Below are 18630 nucleotides of genomic sequence, written 5' to 3'. Positions count from 1 at the left end.
GTTATTTTGACATTCTCTGTAAAACATGGAAACTAACTGCATCACTTGGGTTTCATTTTGCCCATAGGTATTTTTAATTCGGATTTATGCAAAAAGTCTCTGTTTCATACTTTCACTTAAGGCCTCTCTGATTCTTAAAGCAAACTGCTGGCATGGCCTCATCACAGCCCAAAGAAACCAGTTGTTTAAGACTGTGATGTGTCTCTGAAGTGTCCCAGCTCCCTGGAAAGCCCCTGTTCACATTCACAAGTTAGTTATTGTGCTGGTTGAAGGGATCTGGCTTTGAAATAGTGTGAAGGTAAAATTCCAAGTATTTTAAAATCCGAAGACATTTATAAGAAATTTATTAAATTTCTTTGAGATGGGATGCTGAAGATAAATGTGATTTAACAACTCTAGAAAAATAATAACTGGATATTTCTCTTTTTCTAAAACCTTGAGTCAGGCCAGTTATGTCATAGCTTCTTCAAAGTTTACGCTTTCTAAACATTCATTTCAAGTGATACAGAATAATCATATTAACAGTCATACAAAGTAAAATATAGTGTTTTACATCTTTCAAAGTGTACTTAAAAGGCAATGCCTTGTTTGAATCTCTCTCTCAAAAAAAAAAAAAAAGTCCTTTGCGGTAGGTGAGATGAGTATTATACTATGGCCATGTTACCTGCTTGTTTCTGTTAAGTAAATTTTTCAACATCCCATGCAACTTGGAGCCAAGTACAGTGCCCATCCACTGATTCTTTGTTTGCCTGTCCTCATAATCCAAAAGTATTAATTATGTTAATGGAAACTTACTAAAATTTTTCTTCAACCATTTGAACTCTTTCCCAAAGTAAATGTACCAAGAAATATAATCATGTTTTTGAAGAAAAATGGTATTGAGATATAAAAGGATACAACATTAATGAAATAAAATCAATTGTGATTGAGAATAGACATTTAAGTAAACTTAAGTTAAATGAAAACTAACCTTAATATGTATCAACCATTTTTATTTTTTGTGCTCAAAGATTTTTTTAAAAAAAATACTGTTATATAGTTGAAAAAATTCCTATAATTATTCCTCAGTTTGTAATAGTTATTTGAGAGTAATGGAGAGGCCATGTTATTAGTTTAACCATGTTAAGTTTTCCTGTATCTTTTCCTTCCTGCTAGGAAAAGGAAGATGACAAATCAGACACTTCAAGTGTTCAGCAGCCGAAAAGCCCACAAGGTCTGAGTGACACAGGATATTCTTCTGACGGAATATCAAGTTCGCTTGGTGAAATTCCAAGTCTTATTCCCAGTGATGAAAAGGATTTGCTCAAGGGACTCAAAAAGGACTCCTTTTCACAAGAAAGCAGCCCATCCAGCCCCTCAGATTTGGCTAAGTTAGAAAGTATGGTCCTATCCATTTTGGAAGCTCAGGCAAGTACACTTGAAGAAAAGTCAGAAAAGAGAACAGAACCCTGCGAGGTTTCTCCTGAGCAGCCTAAGGACCAACAGAAAACTCAGAGTTTAGCCGAAACGCTGGAATCTACAGTTTCAGAGGAGCTTAAAGAGAGTCAAGAAGAAAAAGACACTGTTAAGAAAGAGAGCCAACAAGACATCCCTTCCGGAAAGGACCATGAAGAAAAGTCTGAATTTGTTGATGAGTTGGCTACAAGAAGACAGCCTTATGATTCAATTGAAGACAGTAGCGAAAGTGAAAACTCACCTGTTCCACAAAGAAAACGGAGAACTAGTGTTGGTTCATCAAGCAGCGATGAATATAAACATGAAGATAGTCAAGGATCAGGTGAAGAGGAGGACTTCATTCGAAAGCAAATCATAGAAATGAGTGCTGATGAAGATGCTTCAGGTTCTGAAGATGATGAGTTCATTAGGAACCAGCTCAAAGAGATTAGTAGTAGTATTGAAAGCCAGAAGAAGGAAGAAGCCAAAGGGAAGGGAAAAGGAACAGCAGGGAAACACAGGCGATTGACGCGAAAAAGTAGTTCAAGCTTTGATGATGATGCAGGGAGGCGCCATTCGTGGCATGATGAAGACGATGAGACCTTTGATGAAAGTCCTGAACTTAAATACAGAGAAACTAAAAGTCAGGAGAGTGAAGAACTTGTAGTTGCCGGAGGAGGAGGGCTACGTCGATTCAAAACGATTGAACTCAATAGCACGATCACAGATAAATATTCTGCAGAATCATCACAGAAAAAAACAGCTTTGTACTTTGATGAAGAGCCAGAATTAGAAATGGAAAGCTTGACAGACTCTCCGGAAGATCGGTCAAGGGGGGACGGATCTTCTAGTCTTCATGCTTCTAGCTTCACTCCTGGCACATCCCCTACATCAGTTTCATCACTTGATGAGGACAGCGACAGTAGCCCGAGTCACAAAAAAGGAGAGAGCAAACAGCAACGCAAAGCTCGACACAGATCGCATGGCCCTCTTTTACCTACGATTGAAGATTCTTCAGAGGAAGAAGAATTGAGAGAGGAAGAAGAATTATTGAAGGAGCAAGAAAAGCAACGGGAATTAGAACAGCAGCAAAGGAAGAGTTCTAGTAAGAAATCAAAGAAAGACAAAGATGAACTTCGAGCTCAGAGAAGGAGGGAAAGACCAAAGACACCACCCAGTAATCTCTCTCCCATCGAAGATGCGTCTCCAACAGAAGAATTACGTCAGGCTGCAGAAATGGAGGAGCTCCATCGATCTTCTTGTTCTGAATATTCACCTAGCATAGAGTCAGACCCAGAAGGCTTTGAAATAAGCCCAGAAAAGATAATCGAAGTACAAAAAGTTTATAAATTGCCCACAGCTGTGTCTTTATACTCACCGACAGATGAGCAATCTATTATGCAGAAAGAAGGTAGCCAAAAGGCATTAAAAAGCGCTGAGGAGATGTATGAAGAAATGATGCATAAAAGCCAGAAATATAAAGCTTTTCCAGCTGCAAGTGAACGAGACGAAATGTTTGAAAAAGAGCCTTTGTACGGTGGGATGTTAATAGAGGATTATATTTATGAATCTTTAGTAGAGGACACATACAATGGTTCCGTTGATGGCAGTCTGCTCACGAGGCAAGAAGAAGAAAATGGATTTTTACAGCAGAGAGGGAGAGAGCAAAAAATAAGACTTCCAGAACAGATTTATGAAGATCCCATGCAGAAAATTACAGACCTTCAGAAAGAGTTTTATGAGCTAGAGAGCTTACATGCTGTTTTGCCTCAAGAAGACATTGTTTCAAGCTCTTTTATCATCCCAGAAAGCCATGAGATTGTGGATCTGGGTAGTATGGTAACTTCTACCAGTGAAGAAAAGCAATTATTAGATGCTGATACTGCCTATGAAGAACTCATAAAAAGGCAACAGATGGAATTGACACCTGGATCCAGTCCCACCCAGCCCCCCATCAGGGATGATATGACAGAGTCTACTGTGGACTTTGACAGGGTGCCTGATGCATCTTTGACATCAAGTGTTCTCTCAGGAGCATCTCTTACAGATTCGACCAGCAGTGCAACACTGTCCATCCCAGATGTTAAAATAACCCAACATTTTTCAACAGAAGAAATTGAGGATGAATATGTGACTGATTATACAAGAGAAATTCAAGAGATGATTGCTCATGAGTCACTGATTTTGACCTACTCTGAGCCTTCAGAAAGTGCTACATCTGCCCCACCCTCTGACACACCCTCTCTCACATCATCTGTTTCTTCAGTTTGTACCACAGGTAGCTCCTCGCCCATTACTACCCTGGATAGCATAACCACAGTTTATACTGAGCCAGTGGACATTGTAACTAAATTTGAAGATTCTGAGGAAATTTCTTCATCAACATATTTCCCAGGCAGCATTATAGACTATCCAGAAGACATATCTTTAGATCGGACTACCATACCAGATGGTAGAACTAGTGCTGATCACATTGTGATTTCCTTATCTGATATGGAACCTTCTCTCATAGAATCTGTAGGAACTAAACTTGAGGAGCTAATTGCTGACACTATTTCTACTGAGTCATCTGTATCTGAAAAAGACCCAGTGAAGAAAGCCAAGAAGGAAACAGGGGATGGAATTATTCTGGAAGTTTTGGAAGCTTACAGAGATACAAGGAAGGAGTCGGAGGCTGAACTAACAAAAATTAGCCCATCTGAAACTGTGTTTGATCAGACACCTTCTTCTCTAACAGCCCTTCCAATGAAGGAGCAGATTTCAACTACATGCTTTTTATCTGAAGACCTTTTTGGTCAAGCAAAGCCTGCATCTCAGCTGCCATCTGGCACTCCTTCTATTTCCTGTCTTCCAACCAAAGCTCGTCCATTCCTTCGAAGTTCTTCTTTGGACACATCAGCCCAACCTCCTCCCCCTCCTCCTCCTCCTCCCCCACCCCCTCCTCCCCCTCCACCCCCTCCTCCTCCCCCACCTCTTCCTCCACCAACCTCACCTAAACCAACTATTCATCCTAAAAAAAAGTTAATGGTTCCAGCTCCAGTGACTGCGACTACTGCAGCTATACCCCTAGTAGATTCTGTTACTACAGTAGAGACCACAGCTGCTCCAAGAAGTAATGGGTTACCTATAACAAAAATATGTAGCACTGCACCTCCTCCTGTTCCACCTAAGCCATCTTCAGTTCCATCTGGACTTGTATTTACACATAGACCTGAGCCAAGCAAACCTCCAGTTGCTCCTAAACCAGCAATTCCTGAACCTACAGTCACTACCGCAAAACCAACAGATACGCAGCCCAAACCAACAGGTCTGCCTATAACTTCAAATATGACATTAAATTTAGTGACTTCAGCAGATTATAAATTGCCTTCTCCTACCTCTCCGCTTTCCCCTCACTCTAACAAGTCCTCGCCAAGATTTTCCAAGTCCCTCATGGAAACTTATGTGGTTATCACATTGCCATCTGAACCTGGGACTCCAACAGATTCTTCAGGGAGTCAAGTTATTACCAGCTGGCCCTTGGGATCACCCCCCAAAGATCTGATTTCCATTGAGTCAGTATTTTCTGTAGTTCCTCCTATGACAGCTACAGAAATTTCAAGTTCTTCACAACAGAGCCTGTACATCTCAGGAGCTTTGGAGACATTTTCTGCTATCCCTGCCACAACACTATCTTCATTTCAAGAACCCCCAACTTCAGTTACACAGTTTCTCCCAGCTGAAGTTTCCAAGGCTGAGTTTTCAACATCCAAAAGTACAGTCGCTAGTACTGGTCTCAGCAGTGTCTCTATATCCATTCCTCCAGAGCCTCTTGCTCTAGATCACCTCCATTTAGAGAAGCAACAGTACAAAGAAAATGTCAAGTTGCAACTTGTTGGTGATGCTATTGATCTGCGTACAGTACCCAAAGTAGAAGTTAAAGTAACTGAAAAATGTATGGATCTTTCTGCTTCCATGATGGATGTGAAGAGGCAGACCGCAATAAGTGAAATGTATGGGAGACAAATTAGTGCTGTCCAGCCCTCTATTATAAATCTCAGTGCAACTTCATCAGGAGTGACTCCAATATCGCTGATCACCGAGACAGTGACTGTTGTCACGTGCACAGCTACTGCAAGTTACACCACAGGCACAGAAAGCCTAGTGGGTCTAGAACATGCAACAGTAATGCCACTCCAGCTCACTACATCAAAGCATGTAGAGCCCCCATACAGGGTACCAAGTGGCCAGGCCTTTCCTACAGTTAGGGAGGAAGCACCAGTAAACTTATCTTTAAGCACTTCTGTACACCCAGTGACATCAGCTCTTACGAAACCCATTACTGCACCTCCTGTTGGTGTCACAAATGGATGGACTGATAGCACCACATCACAGGGCATCACTGATGGGGAAGTAGTGGATCTCAGTACCTCAAAGTCTCATAGAACTGTTGTAACAATGGATGAAGCTACTTCAAATGTGGTGACCAAAATAATAGAAGATGATGAAAAACCTGTTGATCTGACTGCAGGAAGAAGAGCTGTGTGCTGTGATGTGGTTTATAAGTTACCTTTTGGAAGGAGCTGCACGGCACAGCAGCCTGCAACGACTCTTCCTGAGGATCGTTTTGGTTATAGGGATGATCACTATCAATATGATCGAGCGGGGCCATATGGTTATAGAGGGATTGGGGGAATGAAACCTTCCATGTCTGACACTAATTTAGCAGAAGCTGGATATTTTTTCTATAAAAGTAAGAATGCTTTTGATTATTCTGGAGGAACTGATGCAGCAGTAGATCTAACTTCAGGGAGAATTACTACAGGTCAGTATGATGTGGCAACAGACCTTTCCTTGAAATATCATTATGGTGTTCCTCATCTCATTTCAGGATGACAATGTGGTCCCTTTTCCAATTTTGTTACTTTTCATCTTTCTTTGGATGTTTTGGCAACATATTTTGGAGTACATGTGCGCTTTTGTTTCTTCATTTTTTTTTTGTTAATCTGTTCCACGCAAAGTCACCTGCATGTGCCTGCATGTTCAACATTGCTTTTATTCCGCACCTAGGTAGGTTAACCTGTGGATTTGCATGCAGTCCCGTTCATTATGTTCTTCAAGACTGAGTGGGCTTTCCAACCCCGAAAGCATCATTCGTTCTGGGAACTGGACTATAACTGTACCCTGTGTTTCAGGTGAGGTAATGGATTATTCAAGCAAGACTACAGGTCCCTATCCAGAAACACGACAAGTCATTTCAGGAGTTGGGATTAGTACCCCACAGTATTCCACAGCAAGAATGACTCCACCTCCAGGACCTCAGTATGGTGTGGGGAGTGTTTTGAGGTCATCTAATGGTGTTGTCTATTCTTCAGTAGCAACTCCAATTCCTTCCACATTTGCCATCACCACACAACCTGGCTCCATTTTCAGCAAAACCATGAGGGATTTGTCTGGTGTGCACGCAACTGACGCTGTGACTTCATTATCCGCCCTGCACCAGAGCCAGCCAATGCCTAGATCGTATTTCTTGACAACAGGTGCATCTGTAACAGACATTGCAGTGACTGGTGTTGATATCAATGCCAGTTTGCAAACTATCACTATGGAAACTCTGACAGCTGAGACGATGGACTCAGTTCCCACTTTAACCACAGCGTCTGAAGTATTTTCTGAAGTGGTGGGAGAGGAAAGTGCGCTTTTAATCGTCCCCGAAGAAGATAAGCAACAACAGCAGCTGGACTTGGAGCGTGAGCTCTTGGAACTGGAGAAAATTAAGCAGCAGCGTTTTGCTGAGGAATTGGAGTGGGAACGGCAGGAAATTCAAAGGTTCCGAGAACAGGAGAAGCTCATGGTTCAAAAAAAGCTGGAGGAGCTGCAGTCAATGAAGCAGCACCTCCTGTATCAGCAAGAAGAGGAGCGGCAAGCCCAGTTCATGATGCGACAGGAGACTTTAGCGCAGCAGCAGTTGCAGCTGGAGCAGATCCAGCAGCTGCAGCAACAGCTTCACCAGCAGCTCGAGGAGCAAAAGATCCGCCAGATCTACCAGTACAACTATGACCCCTCTGGAACTGCTTCTCCACAAACCACTACAGAGCAGGCCATTCTGGAAGGTCAGTATGCTGCCCCAGAAGGTGGTCAGTTTTGGGCGACCGAAGATACAACCACCACGGCCTCTGCCGTGGTGGCGATTGAAATACCACAAAGCCAAGGATGGTACACAGTTCAGTCGGATGGGGTTACTCAGTACATTGCCCCACCTGGCATCCTGAGTACTGTTTCAGAAATACCTCTGACAGACGTGGTTGTAAAAGAGGAGAAGCAACCCAAAAAGAGAACTTCTGGCGCTAAAGTCCGTGGCCACTATGATGAGATGGGGGAAAATCTGGCAGATGATCCCCGCTGCTTTAAAAAGATAGTGGACAGTGGGGTACAAACTGACGATGAAGATGCAGCGGATCGGAGTTACGTGAGTAGGAGAAGGAGAACTAAAAAGAGTGTCGATACAAGCGTCCAAACGGATGATGAAGATCAGGATGAATGGGATATGCCTACTAGATCAAGGAGAAAAGCTCGCGTAGGGAAATACGGTGACAGCACTACAGAGGCAGACAAGGCCAAACTCCTTTCCAAAGTCTCCAGTATAGCAGTTCAAACAGTAGCAGAGATATCTGTGCAAACTGAACCAGTCGGAACCATAAGAACGCCTTCGATACGGGCACGCGTGGATGCCAAGGTAGAAATAATTAAACACATTTCAGCACCAGAAAAGACTTCCAAAGGGGGCAGTTTAGGATGTCAAACAGAAGCAGATTCAGACACACGAAGTCCTCAATATCTGGGTGCCACATCTCCACCCAAAGACAAGAAACGCCCAACACCTTTAGAGATCGGTTATTCATCTCACCTTCGGGCAGATTCCACATTACAGCTGGCTCCTTCCCCACCCAAATCTCCAAAAGTCCTTTATTCACCCATCTCACCACTTTCACCAGGCAACGCCTTAGAATCAGCCTTTGTACCTTATGAGAAACCCCTCCCTGATGATATAAGTCCACAGAAAGTACTGCACCCCGATATGGCTAAAGTTCCCCCAGCAAGTCCTAAGACAGCCAAGATGATGCAACGCTCCATGTCTGACCCCAAGCCTCTGAGTCCAACAGCAGACGAAAGTTCCAGGGCTCCTTTTCAGTATACCGAGGGCTACACGGTAAGAGTGCTTCTTTTCAGTTAGAAGACAATGGATGAGTTGATGTTCACTGTGTGTCTGCAGACTTTAGGAGGCAGTAAAGGCTCCTGGTGCCTAATTCTAAATTTCAGTGAGGACTATTTCATTAGAAATTTGGGGGAAAAGAGAGAAAAGTATACATCCATGTAGAAATACCACAAAAAGACCATATTATGCGAGACAAAAATGAGAGAGAAGGTTATTATTTTATGATGTAATGAGATTGAAATTTTGTTCTAATCTTGAAATCTCCCAAGTGTCAATTGTAGACTGATTTTGGTGAGTACAATTAATATTCATATTCAAGTATGATGGAATAAGCATTGAACATAAATAGATAAGGCAAAGGATGACCAAACGTTTAAACCCATGGATACTGGAATTCTTTAGTGGGAAGATCTGTGGAGATCATTTAATCAGTCTATTCTTCCTTCCTCCAGAATGTTAACCTTTGTTGCTCCAGAGAGAGCATTTCTAGAGCAGAAAGTGTAAAATAATCTTCATAGTTCATCCATGCTTATTTTGTTCCTGGAAACTTTCTTAATCTACCTCAGATAAGCCTTAGTCCTAGTTCTTACAGAGGAAAAATTAATTTTTATGTTCCTTTGAATAATAGAGTTTAATTATTTAAAAATATGCTTCAAAGGGAAAAGAACATATATAGGTATGTTGGACACATTGGTGAAGATCTCTATAGCTGAAAATAAGAAATGTTAATAATCAGGTATAAAAGAAGGTGTATCCTACTTAAAGAAAACCTAATATATAATTCTTTAGAAGGTTATTGATAAATCTGATAGTTCTATTTAAAACTAGATTTATGTTCAGATTAAGAGTTCCCCTAATGCACTGGTTTCTGAACTCTAGATCTTCAAACCCCGAAGCGTCTAAATAGGTTTTTCTGAGATATCACTCTGTTGCCAGCAACCCATATACATTAAACATTGGCTGTGGGCTGAAAAATATGTCACTATATGTAACTGTAAGTCAATTTTTAGGTATATAGGCATATTGATAGTCATATTAATAAATTAAAAATTCTTACAAGTTTTCTAGTTTCGTAGGGGCATTTTGTTATTATGGACTTTCTCAAACAGTGTGTAACTGTCTTCGTGTGGGGGACAGGTCATAACTGTTTTAAGTCAGGGAACCACTGGTGCACTGAGATTTCATTCAGTTTACAGAGATTTGTTTTAATGTATAACTGTTTCTAGAATTAAATACATTGCAAGAAATATTTTTAACTCGGCTATAATGTATAGGTATCTATTTTTACAGCTGTGCCCTATGAACTCATCCAAAGAGTTACTTGGAAATCTTTGAAAATACATTTTTAAACAGTATTTTAAAGTTATATTCAAGGCTTCTGTCATTAGAAAGAACAGGCTTTTCCACTTGCTGTACTCATCATTTACTTAACGTATGGCCCTATACCCTTAATTCAAATGAGCTCTGGGATAGAAGAGATTCAGGTGTCAATATTTTTTCCTCGCAGTATTCACTTTGGATTTAGAAGTACAAAATGAAAGATACAGTGGGTTGTATAAGTTTTATTATTGATTGTACCAGCGATACTGATTACCTAATCGTAAAAGAAGTTGAACAGAATTACCAGATAATACTCTGAGCCTGAAAAATCCTAAGTGTATTGAGCCTTGGAGCACAATCCAGTAGTTCCTTTTTCTAATTGGTCACACTCAATGCATACTTTAATATGGAATAATTGTATACAGACTCAAAAATACTGTTTTATTGCACACACAAGGTAGACCATTTTATATACAGGCAATGTTTTTAGCACTTTAGATACTCTGATTCTAAGATGTGAATTTTTAAATTTATTTCTTGGCAAATTTCTAAACACTCTTTGAGTGTTTTAAACTAAAACGAGTTTCTCAGTTATAAGCATGAATTACTAAATGTTAGTTGTACTGAAAAGAATAACCTAAGTGATATTCATAGTGTTGTGAGTTTAAGTTTAGCTCAGTAATTTCCATATCATTAATTTTCTCACACCAATAAAATTGAAAAAAAAATTACACCATCCAATTCGACATAGTAACACTTGTAATTCAGCATGAAAGATCAGTTTTATATTATATGAGATTCTATAGTAACTTCTTTTCCTGGAAGTTCCAGGAAATGTTTCAAAGAGGAAGTTCTGAAACAGGAAGGTGAGGTCTCTGTTGGACCATGAAGAGAAAAATGGAGGTTATTCTAAATAGAGGAAACAGATGTGCAAAAATGGAGGTCATTCTAAATACAGGAAACAGATGTGCAAAGGTTCAGACTGGTGAACAGACATAAAGCAAAGAGGAGGAGGAAGGGGTTTACTATAAGTGAAACTGGAAAGATAAGGAAGGAATAGGTCCCAGGGGATCTGATTTGCTGAGTTCAAGTTTGGATTACTTCCCTCGGCTGTGGGGAGCTTAGACCAAGCCACCATCATTTTTTGTTTACCCTGTGCCCTAGCCCGTGGACCTCACCACCCTTGCCTTCCTTACAGTCTGTTTTCTGAACTGCACCTAGGGTGATTTTCTAAAGTGTACATCAGATTTTGTCACACACTCTCTGGTAGATTCTCAGCAGATTCATCAGAATACATTAGACATTTCTTAACAAGGACCCATGTGATCCCGACTCACAACCTCATTGGTCACTCCTACATTTACCCCCCTTCTCGCTCTGCTCCAACCACTGACCTTGCCTTTCTTTGGATGTGCCAACCTCATCCCTACCCAGGACCCCTGTTGGGATCTCTCTCTCCCCAGATCTTTGCCTGGCTCACTCCTGTGTACAGGTTTCTGCTTAAATTTCACTTCCACAAAGAAGCTCTCCTTACCTCACTCTCTAAATGTCTATCAGCATGAATCCCTGCACCCTCTAAATTTGTGTATATTACTTATTAATATATATTTAATCAAATATCATCTTCCTTCTCCAGTAGATCATAACCTCTACAAGATCAGGAATCTTACTTTGTTTGCCTCTGTAGTCCCAAGAGCCTAGAACAGCACCTGGCACAAAGCAGACCTTCGGTATTTATTGAATAAATTTATTAAAGGAAGGATTATAAGCATAGAAGCAATGGGTTAAGACATGCATTAAAAGACTCTGGCTGCTTACCTTTTCATTGCCACAATCTAGACCCATCCTAGCAAGTCCTGTTAATCTAAACTGATACCTCCTTTGCTTAAAGTGTCAGTTCCACTTTGTTTATTTTTATGTATTGAGTTGGCCAAAAAGTTCGGGTTTTTCTGTAAGATGTTACGGAATAGATATTTGAAACAACTGAGCACAAGTTAAATAGCATTTAGCTATTAGTCCAACCACCTTACAGATGAGGAGCAAAGCCCAGAGTAGGCTAGTGCCTTTATCATGGTTCTTTAATAGATCAGTAACCTGGCCAGGGTTAAAATGTTAAACTTGGCACCTGACAGTTATTCTTTATTAGTCTCTTCTGAGGCTTATGGGACATTTTCTGATTCTTCTTGCTAATTCAGTACCATGCTTGTTGTCTTTTTATCTTGTCATTTCCTCTGCTCTCCCAAAATATCCAATTTAAATCCCCATCAGGTTTATTCATTTTTTAACTTATTCTTGCTTACATTCACTCATTATCTCATTCATCCATTCATTGCTCTTTTCCAGACACTGTGGTAACATACAGGATGAGGCAGGGTTCATGCTTGACCTCCCACCACTGGGATCATTTTGTTCTTCTTGCCCAAGTATCGTATTTGTTTGCTAGGGCTCTCGTAACAAAGTACCGCAAACTAGGTAGCTTAAACCACAAAAATGTATTGTCACAGTTCTAGAGGCTAGAAGTCCAAAATCAAGGTGTGAGCAGAGTTGGTTCTTTCTGAGGGCTGTTGCAGGCCTCTCTCGTAGCTTCTGCTAGCCTCCGGCGTTCCTTGGCTTGTAGTTGGTGGTCTCCCTGTGTCTCTTTACATTGTCTTCCCTCTCTGTGTGTCTGTCTCTATGTCCAAAGTTCCCCTCTTTATAAAGACACCCGTCCCATTGATTAGGTCAACACTAAAGACCTGTTTTAACTTGGTTACCTGTAAAGATCCTGTGTCTGAGTAATTTCACATTCTGAGGTACTAGGGATCAGGACTTCCAACAAACTTTTTTTTTTTTTTTAACCCATAACACACATCAAAGCACTATATTGCCTTTTTTGTTTGTTCATAGGCAAATGTAGACTGTTTTTATGGTTTGTTGCTTTGTCTGCATTTGGTCCTCTTTTCATACTCAGTTACTTTTTTCTTAGTAACTATCTCACAAGCTTTTTGGAGAGCTTTCATTATTACAAAGTTCTTCCATATGGGTAAAATCTCTCTTCCTGGAGTTTCCAAACATTTGTCTTAATTCTGCAATTTTAAACATCAGAGATTTAAATTTATTCCATTCGTACTCTATAGGAATACAACTAGCTGAGATCCTTTAACTCTGATAGAGTTTTTCCATCATGGAACTGTGGTTACACCTTTGACACACAAATTTCAAGGCAGGAGTCTATATCATCTGGTTAGTCTTTCACCGACACCTTGAGTTCATGCTTAGCCCTAAGATATCTCATAGATTTAATTGGTTAAATTAGCACTAATTAACATAAAATCATAAAATAATACAGAGTGGGCATAACTGGTGCAGGGAGTTATCTGAGATCATTTTATTGAGTTATGTAATATTCCCCTGTGTCTGTAAGAGGTGAGCTGTATCTCTTTTCTAGACCTTATCACTCTGGTATCAAAGTCACAGCCCCAAAGCCAAATTCTATTTTTGACAACTTTATATAACCAAACACTTTTATCTTGTGGTCTGCTTCCTTTTACAAACAGAAAATTTTAACTCTGAGTAAAGATGGAAAAAAATTACCACCTTTTTACTTGAGTTCTTCTCATTGCTCCCCATGAAAATTCCCAAGAGATACAACTAAAGTAAATTTAGAATTTATTCCTTCCCATGGGGTTGAGCTTGCTACTTAGATACCACTTGAAAATAATGTATTGTCATCATGATTTAGAAAAAGCACAGAAAGAAATAAGCTTTGTAATGAAAAAATGGTATGCACACAGATTTTTTTCTAACTTTCATCAGTGGAATTCTTCAATTAAAATGTTTTATGGAAGTCAAATAATTAAAAATGAGTGGACACTAGTGGAGAGTGATCAAATCATCTGTAATGATTGAATGAAAGTAACACAACCTTCCCATCACTAAGTCTGGCAATTGTAGATATCCAGTTAATTCCCTTTCCTCACGGGGGTACCTTTGGCAGTTTCTGTATTTCCTCAACAGAAATTTGCTGACTGTCATTAAAGAGCTTTACTTTATGGGTTAGTAGAAAAAATTTTCAAATCTCCTAGTAACTGTGTGCCTTTCATGGTCTATGAAGTATATAATGGTGCTTCTCTAGAAATTTTAGATTCCTGTTCTTTATAACCATTTTAAAGTTATTCTTTTAGGTAATAAGGCCTTTATTGACTGACCAAATGAAAACCACCCACCTTTCTAACACTCTATCCTTATGCCCTTCTTGATTTTTCTCCATATCACATATTATTATCAAAAGTACTATGTCTGTTCCTTTATAATTTCATGTATTGTCTTTCTTCCCCAACCAGAATTTATGGGTGAGGATTTTTGTTAATTATATTCACTGCTATATCCCCAGTGCCCAGAACAATGCCTGGTTCACAGTAGGTTCTCTATAGCAATAAATTAATTTGATGAATTAGTGAACCGACCGCTTTATCCACCAAACTGCTTTTAATTTGGGGGGTGATTCACCAATTCCTTGCTCCCACCTAAAACAAAAAATAGAAACAAAGCAAAACAAATAAATAAAATCTTATTCATTCTCCGTACTACACTTCTTGTGTAGTTCAGGGTTACAGTTTTTCCTTCTGCTTTCCCCTGTGTTTTTCTTCTTTTGCTGAACGGATGATAATACACTTTCTCAACTTTATTTCAGTCCAGTATTTTTGTGTGTGTCTGTGGATTACCTCGAGCATCACACCTATGAAACTTTCATAAACCAGAGCACCAAAACATGTTCCTCAGGCTCTTTTTCTTTCTTTTACACAATGAAACTGTTTACATCATGACCCCAGATGATCACGAACGTCAAGAAAGGAGGTTAAACTCACTCTTTTTGCAAAGTATAACTTCCTTGCTCCCACTCCCCTCTGCCTGTAAAACTCATTTTGTACAGCTCTTCGGAGCTTCTTTCTATCTGCTAGATTGGACGCTGCCTGACTCAAGTGGATTTTTGCTCAAATAAATTGTTAAAATATTTTTTTTTTAAAAAAAAGGAGGTTAATGTAGCATGTTCTCTACAAAATCAGGAGAGAATGTCATAGCCATTGGAAGAAATAGCAGTGTAAATTCAAAGGATTTGTTTGGAGCTAGATTTATCATTCCAAGATTTATCTGTCTTTAAAAAAAAAAAGCAATGATTTTTTTCTATCAAAAGAAATAGCATGTTTTATCAATAATGATACATGCTACCTTTTTGCACTAAAATAAGCTACGTTTAAAATGTTGTCACCTCTGTCTGGTCTTAAAATTACATAAACTGCCAAGTGTTAAAACTGTTTTTCCTGCCCTTAGACTTGTTGAACAATTTTAGAGCTTTTTTAGTAATAGACAAACTCCTTATTAAAATATTTTTGTTCTAGAGTTTAAGCCAGGATCCTATTGCAAAGCAGATGGTATTCATGAGCTGATTTTTACAAGAATGTGTTTTGCTTCACTGATTGCTGTTTTGATAGCTATTTTTAAGATTTTTAGAACCCTTTAATGTCTATTTCTGAGAGTAATTTCCATAACCTAAATTGAGAAATTTTATTTCTGTCAATTTTATTTCTGTCAGAATGTACAGATTTAAGAAATAATGACCGTGATAACCAAGTGTGATTTGAAGAATAATATTTTTTAGGGGTTGTTTTTCATTACTGTCTTTGGAAAGCAACATAAGAAACCAGTCCATTAAAACTGACTTTGATGAAAGAAGCTGTTTTATAATGGTAGTATTTACATATATGAGAGAAAAAGTATTCATATATTAAAGACTGGCTTTCTAAATTGCTGAGGCCTCATTTTTTCCTATAGCTTTTACACCCTCTTCATTGCTAGTACACTTTTCTTATCATATTTCTTCTTTATGATTAAAATCTTGGATATTATTATTATATATTATTATATATTATAAAATAGGAAATAGTATGTTAAAGTGTTTTTCAAAATAAATGGCAGTAAAATAATAATTTATGGTAATTATTATTAGGGTCTGATAAAAATCAAAATGAATGTATACATGTAGACAAATGTCAGTGAAAACCAGAAATTTTTAAAATTGATCTCATCAATTTAGTGTTCAGTAGTTAACCTTTGCTATTTCATTGTAATCAGTATCTAAGGATTAATTTCAAAACAAACCTTTTCAGACTGAAGGGGAAAAAAATCAGATTATTTGTGTTATTTTTTCTTAACATCTACATTTCAAACTATGCCAATAAACAAAATTATAAGAAACAGACGTATGTTCCTAATGTTCAGTGAAAGACCTTTGCTGAAAATGTAACGCTAAATATTAGGAAATACTAGTTTAACACAGGGGAGTTCTGAATTAATAGAGCATTGATTATTACTGACCCAGTTTGAAAACACTGAGCATCATTTAACAGTTATTAGCTTCCTAAGTATTTTATCATAATATTCTTAATTCAGTACACTACCTGTTTTGAACAGTTTTGCAGTTTAAAACTGACTCTACATAAAGCTACCTACATATTCTCGAAAATACATCCCCTCCCAGGAAACAGACATGCACTTTTGTATATTTGTTTATGTTTTTTAGAATTACTACTTATTTAGAATTCTATAATCTGCCACATGTGCTATTACTGAAATAAAATAACAAGCAACTAAAATGATTATGATATAAAAATTTGGAAAAGTTTTGAGGTATAATGTACATAGTGGCATCAAAATGTATTCCAATAGTTGCTTTACTTTTTCTTATCACTATGTTCAACATAAAAATACATGTTTGTAATAGACATATATGCCTATACATATACATCTATACATAAGCTAGTTAATACTTTTATAGCCTTATATAACTAATAAAATAGTTTCAAATTCAGTTGCTTGATAGAGATCCAAACCATTTCTTTTCTGTAGGTTTTATATTTATTTTATTCCATATTTTAAAGATGAGAAATCTGAAGTCCAGGTCAGTGTTCTTTGCACCTCCATACCCACCCGACATTAATTCCATTTGTAGCAAATGGATTTCTTTAGCTTAACAGGATTTTCTTTTTGGTCCTCTTCTGTATCTTGACTTATGCGTAGAGTTTGAATTAGGAAAGCATCAGAACAAGTATAGTGAGGTAAATTGAGCCTTAAATGAACTGGCTAAATAAACTGAGGTAACTTAGTCTAAAGCTTTAAACAACAAAGGGAATTTTTATCTATTTTTTTTTCTCCTTAAGAACAGTTTGTTAGAGATTCAAATTAAAACAGTTGAGAAAAGCGATGGTTGAACACAATGTAAGAAATCTTTAAGCTAAATTATAGAACTGCTATCTCTATCTTTTTTTGGTTGAAAAAATTTTATAAGATGACAAATAAAAGCTTAACTTTGTGAAGAACAGTAAATAACCCCTATGAGGGAGTAAACAGTAACATTAGAAGAGTTGAAGCTAAAAGTGATTATACCCATCCTCTCTCCTCCTCCTTCCTCAAGTGAATGAAAAAGATATATACGAAAATTGTTTGGGCGCACTGATAAACCATTTTAACTACATAAGTAAATCACTCTTAATAAGTTGGACCACATTTTAATTTATGACCTGTTGGGTAGTATATTTTAACATGACAGGGACAAGACAAGTCTCCAGTGTTTTTTCTGATAAAACTCAGCCCTAATCACAGAGCTCAGTCTCCGGGCATAGAGGCTACTTTTATGGGTTAGTCATTTACTTTTTAGAAGGTCGAGCTGAAATCACTGTTTAAAGTACTAATTAGCACTAATTGTAGAGAGTTTCAGGATACTTCATGAAAAGACCCGACATCATGACATTTCTCCTTTTGACATTAATAAATGTGCATGAATTTCTTCAGTGTGTCATAGGTATTAAAATGATAGTAATGTTTCTAATAAAACAATGTTATTGTGTTTAGAAAAAGCTTCTTTGCGGCGCTTTCAACCAGTTCTTCCATTTATGGCATGAGCTGATGCCTGTAAACGCTCACTCAAATGCACTGCAGTCAATAAGCTCAGGTTTCATTAATTATCCATTTGGAAAATCATCTAATCACCCATCAAAGTATACCTCTGTTCTCGTGTAACTGAATTTATAGAATTAAGAATTGAAAACTTAACCTCTTAAAATAACATTTAGAAAGAATATTGTTATATTTACATAAGTCCATGCATGAGCTTTATCATCTTAGAAGACCAAAAAAAATATTTCTTGCCACTTAATTTAATTGCCATCCTTTATCAGTTCTTAATAGCACTGTCTTCTAAAGAACCAGATGGTTCTCCAGTTTATATGGAGGAAGGACCATGGTCCTACTTGCCAAGGAAATTTTGTTGTTTAATTTAACTTGGGGGAAGCTATTCATGTGATTTAGGTTTATGAAAAAGAACTATTTTTATTTACTGCACACATGTAGGTCAAAGCAGCTCGGAAGTATTTTAATGTCATGTTCCACGGTTTTGTAGGCCAGAGGATAATAAATCAGTGAGAAAGGAACAAAAAACAATAATAGAGATTCCTGTGATTTTGTGGTTAGGCATTTCAAGAGTCTAAACATAAAATATTATCTCAAGATAATTTAGTAAAGACTATGCCACTATTAAAAGGTCATGATGTTTCTCATGGCTTTAGATAAGTAGTTATTGAATCATTCCTCAAATTGCTAATGATCTGAAGCACTGGAAAACATATCACATAGTAATCAATCATCAT

At 38.1% G+C, this 18630-nt stretch overlaps 1 protein-coding gene across 1 annotated transcript in view; it reads left to right on the top strand.

The window, feature by feature from the left end:
* Positions 1–18630, top strand: part of LOC133096174 (protein piccolo) — a 370525-nt gene that overhangs the window by 190127 nt on the left and 161768 nt on the right. Inside the window, exons 5-6 of the mRNA XM_061197659.1 lie at positions 1156–6238; positions 6609–8623. Of these exons, the coding sequence (XP_061053642.1) occupies positions 1156–6238; positions 6609–8623 (7098 nt within the window). The remainder of the gene's footprint in view (positions 1–1155; positions 6239–6608; positions 8624–18630) is intronic.

This window comes from Eubalaena glacialis, chromosome 8 (assembly GCF_028564815.1).
Source record: "Eubalaena glacialis isolate mEubGla1 chromosome 8, mEubGla1.1.hap2.+ XY, whole genome shotgun sequence".
NCBI classification, from domain to species: Eukaryota; Metazoa; Chordata; class Mammalia; order Artiodactyla; family Balaenidae; genus Eubalaena; species Eubalaena glacialis.
The sequence above is the reverse complement of the archived record's forward strand: the minus strand, read 5'-3'. Positions and strand labels throughout refer to the sequence as shown.